General features: G+C 45.9%; 1 protein-coding gene across 4 annotated transcripts in view; it reads left to right on the top strand.

Annotated features, from left to right (window-relative positions):
- The first annotated feature begins 5,547 nt into the window (after window positions 1-5,547).
- Window positions 5,548-11,670, top strand: part of PAXIP1 (PAX interacting protein 1) — an 86,524-nt gene continuing 80,401 nt past the window's right edge. Inside the window, exons 1-2 of one of the 4 annotated variants that reach the window (XM_064275117.1) lie at window positions 5,548-5,755; window positions 10,448-10,582. In XM_064275117.1, the coding sequence (XP_064131187.1) occupies window positions 5,648-5,755; window positions 10,448-10,582 (243 nt within the window). In that variant the 5' untranslated portion in view covers window positions 5,548-5,647. Of the gene's footprint in view, window positions 5,756-5,873; window positions 5,898-5,963; window positions 6,101-10,447; window positions 10,583-11,670 lie in introns of those variants that run through there. The other 3 variants (XM_064275115.1, XM_064275120.1, XM_064275116.1) reach the window with 3 other exon arrangements.

Raw genomic sequence — 11,670 nt, 5'->3', positions numbered from 1 at the left:
ACCCCAATTTCAACAATATCTATTGAGTAGCTATATGCAAGCACATTTTTAACTTTTACTGTGCTATGTGAGTTTACAAATTAAGTCAGTCTCTCACATAAAAACTTATCTACACGTTACTACATACTCCCAATTACTCTCCCCCTAATGAGACAGCCCGCTCCCTCCCTCCACTCTCTCTTTTCATATCCATTTCTCCAGCTTCTAACCCCCTCTACCCTCTCGTCTCCCCTCCATGCAGGAGATACCAACATAGTCTCAAGTGTCCACCTGATCCAAGAAGCTCACTCCTCACCAGCATCCCTCTTCAACCCATTGTCCAGTCCAATCCATGTTTGAAGAGTTGGCTTCAGGAAGGGTTCCCGTCCCAGGCCAACAGAAGGTCTGGGCGCCATGACCACCAGAGTTCTTCCAGTCTCAGTCAGACCATTAAGTCTGGTCTTTTGATGAGAATTTGGGGTCTGCGTCCCATTGCTCTCCTGCTCCCTCAGGGGTTCTCTGTTCTCTGTCAGGGCAGTTGTCAGTAGTGGCCGGGCACCATCTAGTTCTTCTGGTCTCAGGATGATGTAGTCTCTGATTCAGGTGGCCCTTTCTTTCTATCTCTTGGGCTCGTAATGACATTGTGTCCTCGGTGTTCTTCATTCTCCTGTGATGCAGGTGGGTTGAGACTCGGTGATGCATCGCAGATGGCCACTTACTAGCGTTTAAGACCCCCAGACACCACTCTTCAAAGTGGGATGCAGAATGTTTTCTTAATAGATTTTATTATGCCAATTGACTTAGGTGTCCCCTGAAACCATGGTCCCCAAATCCTTGCCCCTGCTACGCTGGCCTTCGAAGCAGTTTATTCAGGAAACTGCTTTTGGTTTAGTCCCATTTTGCTGACCTCCCCTGTATTGTGTATTGTCTTTCCCTTCACCTAGTTTTTATCTATCTAATTTGTGAATACCCCTTTCCCCCCTCCCTCCCTCCCCCTCATAACCACAAGAGAGTGTTTTCTTCTCAGTTTAAACTATTTCTCAAGTTCTTGTAATAGTAGTCTTATACAACATTCGTCTTTTTGCAACTAATTGCACTCAACGTAATGCCTTCCAGGTTCCTCCATGTTATGAAATATTTCACAGATTCATCGCTGTTCTTTATTGATGCGTAGTATTCCATTGGCAAGCACTTTTTTTTTTTTGAAACTGTCTTTGAGAATTTTTAGTTTTATGCTATATTGTACTCTTTAATTTTAGAGAATTTTTTTTTTTTTGGAAAACTCAAAATGACAGAAACGGGCTAAATGCTCAACAATCACATTTTTTCCTGGAGACATAAAAAGACTACATTTCCCAGCCTCCCTTGCAGTGTAGGTTCGGGTCACAAGACAAGGTTCTGGCCAATAGAAGTGGTTGGAGGTGAAGTATGTTATCTCTAGGCCTGTCCATAGAACCTCCTGCTTTATATCCACATGCTCTCTCCATAGCTAGAAGCAAATGGCTCTGAGATAGCACAGCCACAAATGACAGAAGCCTCAAGTCCCTATTTGGAAGAGCTATCCTAGCAAGCCATGCAGCAATTGTGTGCACGAAACCTTCAGTGTTATAAATCACTTAATCTAGTTTCTTACCAGAACATAATCTTAGCCAGGGTTTCTTAACAGTAGTACTGTTGACATTTTGTGCAGGGTAATTCTTTGTTCTGGGAGTCTGTCCTGTGCAACATAAGATGTTTAGCAGCTCCATGGACGTTTAGCAGCCCCTCCCCAGCCCAGCTGTGACAACCAGAAATGTCTCCAGACGTTGCCAAATGTCCCCTGAGGGACAAAACTGCCTCACCGTGAGAGCCACTGACATCTAAGCCCTCTTGACTAACATACTAGCTGTGTGCTTGGCACTGTGCTCAGAGCCATGAGATAGGTATCAGGCCTGGATGATCTTAAAACATGAACAGAATAGTACATTACACATACATCTCCATTATATGACGACTGCTTCATTGCAGCATTGTTGGTAATTGTTAAATTGGTCATAACAAACGTGCAACACAGGGTTAAATAAATTACAGTACATTCAAATAACAGGATATTTATCCATTAAATGATATGGATCTATATTTACTGACATGGAAACATTCTTGATTTTTTTTTTTTTTTAAGCAGCAACAGAAAAGCATGTTAGGATTTCTTTTAAGTAAAAATATACACTTACATGGGGCAGTATCTGGAAGGCTTTTAATAATAGTTGCTTCTGGATATAGGATTTGGGGTCATTTACATTTTTTGCTTACTTATCTTTTCTAGCTTTTCTACATTGAATAGCTAGATTGTTGGCAACTGTTTCCTGTGGGTAAGGATTTGGCTTAATCTTTCCCAGAATGAAACACTACCCTTTGGGTTCACAGTTTCTCCTGAGGTAAGATTCTGGCCCCAAACTAAAGGTTAACTAATACTAAAGGCTGTACTACTAGGTAACTGAACAGAACACAATATGAGAACAAAACTGACATTCTCATACACAATATAAAGGTGTTTTTAAAAAGCCATTTGGAAAGGCTTATCTAAATACAACTGCCTCAAGTTTCCACCAGTAGACACAATTTGAGTTACATATTCCCAGCTCTACTTTTGCTTTTTCTAATTTCATATTTAACTTTGTTTTTTCTAGCCTCAGGTTATTCTACAAAGCAGAAAATGAGAAATGTTTGACCATATTCACCAAATTAACATCAGCACTAAGGAGGCTGCTTATTTTCTGAAGTTGTATTATCAACAAATGACCCCTTTAGAACTTAGTTGGGAGAAACCGAAAAATATTAATGCTCAGAGTGTGATATTCAGCAGTAGTACAGGCATCAAAGCCGTAAAAAAGAAAACCCAAAGCTTCTAATTGGTGAACTGATACTGACGTTACCTTAAAGTTAGTCATCCTCTAAGCATCACAAAAATCAATGAGAACTCTCTACTTATCCATGAATAAAACACAGCAGCCTCAACGTGGGATTTTCTGTAACTTTGCATATGGACACTTTACATGATAGAAATTAACCTTTTTGTGAAGATAATTTTTGAGTTTTACTAATAATTTTTGAAAAATCAAATTGCTATCTTCAAGTCCTTTCATACACGGGTTATCCATATTCCAAAGGAAATTAGATTTCATCTAAAGATTTTTACTGGCCAAGTGACTGGTAGACTCTAATGAGTACTTTCTTTGCCTGATGCCGACTCTGGTCCTTCCTGATGCTGGGATGCCTGACTGTGTGCTGACACCTGTGCCCCACAGTGACCCTGCACAGTTCACATGGAGATTTTACAACTTCCGACAGGTTGATGAGATTTTTAAATATCAGATTTCTTAATCCCACGAGATATGGTGACTAAGACTTCTGCCTTACTGAGTATCAGAAGTCACAGGACGGTAACTAATCCTGCTGAGTGTTACAAGTTGACTTTTAACTTATAAAAGACCTGGTTGAGGTAAGCTTTAAGTCTTTTAGCATAAAGCTACATCTTTAGTTTGCATTTAACCTGGGAGAAAAAAAGGCTAAATGTTACCTCACTCAGGCCAATAAAAGGTCAGGTTAATTTTCATTTTGTATTTAGAACTATGGTTTACCACACTGACATTTTCTTAACACTGAACACCAAGCATGTTCTTGGGCACTCAAAGGTTTCCACACCTAAGGGGGCTGAAAACTCTTATTCAGGAAAGCACTGTTTTTATTTGCAAAAGAAACATGTTAACCTTAGAACAGGGTGTTTCGGATTGTTCAAGAGACCAAAGAAAAAGATAAAAAATAGAAAACATTCGAATGATGAAACATCAAATATATTCAAAAAGTTTGATGTGTGCCATTTACTTTCTGCTCAAACTAAAATCACTTACTGTACACATAGGAATTTAAAGACAATCAAGGCTGTATTTGCCTGAATTACAAGTCAGTGCACATTACAACCTTACAAATGAATCACTTTTACTTTTGGAACTTTAATTTTTTTTTTTAAGTTAATTTCACTAACCTTTACTTAGACATGATTTATCTGCTCAGCAGGTAACGGGAACCATGGGATGACTTAAGACACGGGGAAGAAATTGTCGGCCTAATGCATATTCCATTAGCAAGGTGATTTTCAAAAATGGACTGCGTAATATTCTGATCATTCATTAACGAATTTCTGGTCTACGATTTGTTGTGAAATTGGAAATCAAGTGGTGTAAATCTGCATTTATTATTATGGTATTATTCCACCTCTCAGCTTTTTTCATCAAAGTGTTTTGTGAAGGTGAATCTAGTCATTCTGCTGTTTTGTGATTGTGGACGAGTTAAGGGAGAATAGCTGTAACTAAAACAATGACAAATTAAAATCACCATTGTAAGATATTAACCTGCCAAATATTATACTTTATAAAATATATAGTGTCTTTGTTAAAAGGCAGTTGAAGTTACTGAAGTGTGGTTTGTATTCCAGAATAATTCTAAAGTGGACACTATATCACAATAGACAAACCTTACACAGCATTCAGATGATGTCAGAATACAAAGTTATTACTAAATTGTAATGCATTCGGAAATACCATTGGGAATTTAGAATACAGGAGAATACATTTTACTCTGAATAACCCATGCCCCTTGGAAAGAGTAAAATGTTAAGCACCTGAAAGAAATAAGCAGACTGTGCAGTACGTCTAAGGCAGGACAGTGGAAGAGTAACGGCTGTGCGGTTGGTTACGTGCAAAGTGCGCCCTGGGCTAAACGGGAAGAAATGAGCCCGGAGCGACTATTTACCGGGAAAACTCAGGGAAACAGAATTACTTCGCAAGTCTCTGTTTTCCAGTCTTCTGACACAAATCGAGACTTTTTCCAGTCACCTACCTCTCACGTTAAAAAACAGTAACAACAACAAAGTGAACTGTTCATCACTGTCACTGGAGCAAGCGGACCAAAGGGCCCCCGAGCGGTGGCAGGTCTCCACAGGGACAGGCTGGCGAAGCGCGCCCGGACGCGCTGCCCAGCGAGGCCCGCGAGCCACAGGCGGCGTCGCCAACGGGTGTCGTCCCGGAGACGCCACTGGCTCGCTTCCTGGAGGAAAGGCGCCCAAGAGTTGGCGCTCTTTTCACCAAGGGCGCGACGGCGGCTCCCGCGCCTTTCTCTCCAGTTTTTTCCTACTGGTCGCGGAGAGGCCTCGTACACTCCGGAATTCCCAAAAGCGGGTTCCAACGCGGGCTTCAGTCTGGAAGCCACGCACCTCCTTCAGCCCGAGAGTCTCTGTGGCGTTACCTCGGTCTGGTGAGGCTCAAGGTCTTCCACTGCGGCCGGCGAACTCTTCTGCCGCGGACCGCTCTTGCCCTGGGCGGGAAACCCCCTCCGTGAGGCCAGCGGCCAGCGGGCGCCGGAACCGCGCCGTCCCCGGCGAAGCAGGCCCCACCACAGCCGCCGTCGCCGCCGGACGCCCTGGCCGGGGGGCTGCCCCGCCCCTTCCGCCCCGCGCAGGCACCGCCCCAACCAGCGGCGGCGAGTGTTGATGGGAGGGGCTTCCCCGCTCCCGACTTTCCCCGGGACCTACGCACTCGTAGCCTACTAGGGGGGTGGCGCGTTCACTTCAGTCCCGGGGCCCCCTGCTCAGAGTGATGGAGAGCCCCAGACCTCCGGCCTCAAACGCAGAATGTGCGGTGAACGTGTTTCTGGGGCTGCGGGCCGGAGAGGAGTCCCCGCACGGCGCCGGGCGCCAGATGCCCTCCTCGTCGCTTCCCCCGGTGCCCGCAGAGGAATGGTGCGGCCCGCAGGGCGCGCGCGGCTCCCGCGCTTTGGCCGTTCCGAGAGGGCGGGGGGGAAGGAGGCGGAGGGAGGGGGACCGGACCCCAATTCGTAAAGACTCCGCCAGGACCGGACTCGCCGGGCCGTTCGCGGGGGAGGTGGGGGCGCGCGGCGCGCCGGCCGAAGTGGGCCTCGCCGGGGGGTGGGGGGTGGGTGGGGTTGGGGTGGGTGCCATCGTGGATTCTTCCGGATCCAGGGACGCCAGCGAGCGGCCGGGATCATGTCGGACCAGGAGTTGAAAGTTCCTGAGGAAATGTTCAAAGAGGTCAAATATTACGCGGTGGGCGACATCGATCCCAAGGTACCGCGGCCGCGGGCTCCTCGCTCCCCGCCTCGCCTTCTCCTTCCCCCGGCCGCGGGGCGCACTCCTGCAGCCCCGAGCAGCCGCTCCCGAGCGCCGCCGTCCCCGCCGCCGAGGGCTCGCGCCGGCCGGCTGCGCGGACAGGGCAGGGCGGTGCGCCGGCGCGGGGGCCCGGCGCCTGACGGAGGCGCGAGGGCCGGGCTCGCGCCCGCTCCGCGCCCGCCGCAGCCGGCCGACGGGGCGGGGGCGCGTGGCCACGGCCGGGGAGAGGTGGACACCGGGAGGGGGCCCGGTCACGCCGGCGCCGCGCGGGAGGGACGGGGACAGGCAGGGCTTCTGCGCCACGGCCCCGCGTGTGCATCCGCTGCCGCGTCCCCGGCCGGGCGCCCCCGCGCGCGCCGCCCGCGCGAACCGGGAGCCCGGGCCTAGCGCCGCGAGGGCCGATTGTCACCATGCCCCCGGCGGGGTGGCGGGACCCGGCGCCCTGCTGACCGGAGGGTAAGCCCCCAGCCCGGCGGCCGGCGTGCCGCCGCCTCGGCCCGGCTGCCGCTCTCCGCGCGTGGAGCAGCGGGGTTCGGGCAGGGAGCGCATCCTTTCAGCCTGCCGGGCTCCGGAGCCTCGGCTCCGGGAATAGTTGGTCTGAGGGCCGAGGAGATGACGGAGATAGCGTCCGGGAGCCTTGACCGATGCAGCTCGCTTAGGGACCCGGTTTCCAGGCAGCTAAGCGGGAAAAGTTAGCTATGCTCCTAGCTCGGCCAGCCCGATGATTCTGGACATCTCCGCCCGCTTGGCTTCGGTCATTTATGCGGATCTGAGAAGCACTTCGTTCAGCACAAGTGTTCGTTCATGGGATGGGGGTTGGATTTGTATTCCTTCATGTTCTTAATTGGGGGAGTTAATGTGGAACAAATGTGGGAAATACGCTGGTGACACCGTTATATTACTATTATGATTTCGTATTTCGGGCTGCTGTTAAAGAATATTGTGGGTTTTCCCAAGTACTAACGTTCGTTCAGTCTTTAGGATGTTATTATTCCAGGTGGGGATGAATCCTAGTTGAATGTTTTTTTTAATTTATCTTCGAAGTGTTTACTCTTGTCAAGTTTAACGGTGGAATTATATTGCTTCAAGTGTCACGTCAGTATCACAGCAGTAGTGCCAAACCTGGGGGAGGGGGGAATTCCGCGCTGCAGGCGGAATGATCAGAACTTAGGTCTCTGAGGGTGGAGATGAATACTCAGCAAATGAACTTGGATTGTGTAAAAGGAATTGTGGAAGGCTGGCTGATCTTGGCCTTCTAGAGGTTTGTATTTTAGTACCTTAGTGGTTAAATTAGTAGTTGGATGACCCCCAAGACGGATCCTTTTTTCACTGCAAATTTAAGGTGAAGAGACATTTGGCTTTGAATTTAAACAGGCGCTGAACCCCGAATGATCAAAATGAGTGCTTGTAATAATGGAAGCTTTTTCTAGTATTGATAATTTCCCTCTCTCCCACTGTCCACCATTGTTCCCCTTCTCTCTCACCCCTTTTCTTCCCCTCCCCTCTGCTTTTCATTATGGAACTTTGGCTTTTATAAGGGACTTGAACCAAATGTTACTTAAAACCTGGAACAAGATGAACTGGAATCATATTTGCTCAACTATGAATCAAATTAAGTGCTTAAAAATGTCCTTGGCAAACCACTTCGATATGAAACAGTATATTTTCTAAAAGCCTGAGAGCCAGAACGTCTGATTTTCTGAACCTTGTAAATATGGATTCAGAAAGTTAACATGCCTTGAACGTTGATTATGTGTCCAACATTGGACTAAGTACTTGGTGTAATATAAAGATGAACAAAACATACTACCTAACCTTGAGGACCTCACCAGTGGGGAAGGGGAGCACAGCTGAACATATTACAGTGCAAAGTTGTAGTTAGCTGCCATCGAGTTGGCCCCCGAGTCATGCATGGGACTGTCGTGGTCTATAGGATTTTAACTGGCTGATTTTTCGGAAGTATATCACTAGGCCTTTCTTCCTAGTTTATCTTGGCCTGGAAGCTCCCCAGAAACCTGTTCAACATCATAGCAACATGCAAGCCTCCACTGATGGATGGTGGCTGTGTATGACGTGCATTTGCCTAGAATGGAACCCAGTCTCCTGCATGGAAGTGGAGAATTCTTGCACTGAACCACCCCTGCCCCTGTAGTGTAAGGTAGTCGGTGCTGTAAGAGGACAGATTCCCCCTACGGTGCATAGGAGAAGGCATCACTGAAATGTCACTAGGTGCTATTTTAGTTTGGTCTTGAGCTAAGTAAAAGTTAAGAAGAGGGTGAAAGATATTTTCTTCAAGTGGACTGTGTATATGCTCAGGAATGGAGGCATTAACACATTTGGGATGATACTTCAGACAGGTACCTGGAGCAGACGAAGGAGGGACAGGAGAGGAAATCTGGTAAGAAAGAGGTTCAGTAGTATGGAGATTGAAAAGAAGTTATTGGTTTTGGCATCCTCAAAGTCAGTGAACATTGAATAAGTCTCAGAAGAGTGTTGGTAGAAGAGACTGCATTGCAGTGAGTTGAAGAGTGAATACAAAGTGAGGGAGTGAAGACACAAAGGTCAGATTGTTGTTTCAAGAAATTTGTCATTATAGGGCCGATGGGTGGATGTTTACTTGCACAGGCATGTTGTATAGGATGTGGGAGACTTCGTTATTTATAGGTTGAGGGAACATAGTTATAGAGGGGAGAGATTGAAATTTCTCAAGACTCATAAAAAGTAGGACCAAAAACACAGAAGGGTAGATAAAGGAGTGTTTTTCTGTGAGACAAGTGGAATAGATATATGAAGTTAAAGATGCTTGAAGGTCAAAGGAGGAAAGTTGTGGTTCACATCTAGTGGCCATTGCTTTTTCATTTATTAAATGCTCAACTACTAGCCAAAAGGTTGATGGCTTTTTTTTAGAGGCAGCTCAGAGGAAAGGCCTGGCGATCTGCTTTGAAAAGGTCAGGGCCTCGAAAACCTTATGGAGCAATTTTACTCTGTAACATATGGGGTCATTGTGAGTTGGAATCAATTCAGTGGCAATGGATTTGGGTTTTTGTTTGTGTAATAGTTCTTCTTTATTAATGACTAATAAAATAAGTTGTCCAAGTTGTGAGTAAAATTTGCTATGTGACAACCTTACCAATTTCATACTTGGTACAAATTCTTACATTACTTAGCTTGTCTGATGCGTTTGACTCTGTCGACCATTCTGTAACCCTTACCTTCCTTGGCTTTTATGTACACTACTCGCCCTTGATTCTGCCCTTACACCTACCTGTCCCCAAAATGTTCTTTATTGCCAGTGTTTAGTCTCCAGATCACTTTCCACTCTAGACTCGGGGGCGTCTCATTCACTCTTGTTGCTTTAGCCCCCATCTGTGTATATATACTGAGGATTCCTGATCAGGTGAGCCCCAAATCTCTTCCTAGATTTTACACGTGGCACCTAAAGGACATGGAGTGGCCAAAACTAAAAGTTTTCCTCTTGCTTCCCCCTGTCCTTTGCTCTTCTAATGTATTCCTCAGCATTTCATTCTTGATGGTTCACTTGTACTTACACCCCTTTCAGTAGCCACATGTTCTTTATTCTCTCACATCTTTCTTCATCTTGCTATCCCTAATGATATTCAGTTACCTGCCTCTTTCACCTCGATTATCCTGGTCGCTCCCTAACCAATCTGTCTCCAGTCATGCCCAATCCATTCTTACTGCTGACAGTAATTTTTCTATAACTAAAATCTGATTATGCCATTTCTCTGGTTAAAATCTTTCAGTGGCTTTCCTCCAGAGAATAAAATACAAGGTTATTTTTTTGCATGGCATATGAGAAAGATCATTTGTGGGCTGATTACTAGTCACCTGCCCAGTGCCTTGAACATTGCTCCTTCCTCCAGTACATTTGTTTTTGCCTGGCTAACTCCTGTCAGTTCATAAGGATTCTGCTGATATGGCCCCTCTTCCAGAAGCGCCCTAATTGTGGTGCCACCCATCCCCAAGCCTTTAAGTTTGAGATCCAGTATCATGTGCATACCCAGGTTTAGCGCTCAGCCACGCTGGGTGTTGTTTGTATGGTTCATTTGTCTTGAGGGCAGAGACAATATCTGGTACCTGGTTCTCAGGAGCCACCATTGCTGAACTTTTTATTGTCCCCAAATGTTGCATTGGCATATTACTCGGAGTAGAAGTTTACCGATGCTTTGTGGGGATAATGGTGTGTTTTAAGTGAAAATTCCCATTGTTCACAGTAATTATTCATATAAGTCAAAAATAAAACATAAGCTTTTCTGTTTTAATTTCTTTGGGTTTTTTCTTTAGGTTATTCAGCTTCTAAAAGCTGGAAAAGCTAAGGAAGTCTCCTACAATGCCCTAGCCTCACACATCATTTCAGAAGATGGGGACAACCCAGAGGTTGGAGAAGCCCGGGAAGTCTTCGATTTACCTGTTGTAAAGGTCAGGAGTAAAAAATTATAATTTTATATATTTTCATCATGGATCTTGAAAGCAAACGTGTAGAAATTTTGATGTAACTCGTCTTGTGGTCTTTGCTGTGGAAAGTTGCCAGATTAATGAATCCCTTTAACATCTTAACTAAGGCCCTTTAAGCTGTGTCACAGAGTTGCAAGGTGCCTGTATATGCTAAGTATTCTAGATCATCCTGTATACTTGCTGTAGGAGTGATTCCATTTTATCACTGCCTCTAAGCTCTCTCAGCTGAGGAAACTTGTCGTAGGAAGTGGATCTATCGCCTCAAATCAAGTGGGCATTGGCAAATTCTCTCATAAGAACGCATTTGAGTACAAAAGGAGGCTAAATCCTGTCAAGAAGTAACTCCTGGAACACGGTTACTTTCCATTCTGATTGTGGCAAGTGGTCCTGATTTCCGGCTAGAATAGTCGAAGGAGATTTTGCCTCCCATCTACTGAGTTCTTGCATCGACCTCATTAAGTAACAGAGAGCACTCGCATCTCTGACAAGGTCCACCATGATCATTTGTAACACTGTCCACTTGGTGGCCACCTACAATACTATCCAGCTTGACCTGTGCAGCATTTATGGTAGGAAGTTGGGGGATCTCAGCTGGTGGGCGCATTCAGATTTTGTTGATCTACTTACTGTGCTGCTTTTATCGCTGATAATTGAGTTGATTGTCATTAAATGAGTGTTCTTAACATTTGTTAATTTTATTCTTTTTTGTTTTAATTTTCTGTATTATGTATTTGGGAAACCCTGGTGGTGTAGTGGTTAAGGGCTACTTGGCTGCTGACCAAAAGGTGGGCAGTTCACATCCACCAGGCGCTCCGTGGAAGCTCTATGGGGCAGTTCTACTCTGTCCTATGGGGTCGCCATGAGTCAGAATTGACTTGACGGCAGCGGGTCTGGGGATTATGTATTTGTTTAGAAACAGTTCTATAGCACTACCTTTTTTTATTCTCTTCTTCATGCTATTAAGTGCTTTGCTTTAGGGAAAAATAACCAGTGTAAAAGTCAGTATGATTTAGTAATAGAGCGAAGTTAGGTTGGTGGCAGAGAAGTAGCTG

The sequence above is a fragment of the Loxodonta africana genome, chromosome 22 (genome assembly GCF_030014295.1).
Source record: "Loxodonta africana isolate mLoxAfr1 chromosome 22, mLoxAfr1.hap2, whole genome shotgun sequence".
Classification (NCBI taxonomy): Eukaryota; Metazoa; Chordata; class Mammalia; order Proboscidea; family Elephantidae; genus Loxodonta; species Loxodonta africana.
This window is presented reverse-complemented; position numbering and strand designations above follow the sequence as displayed.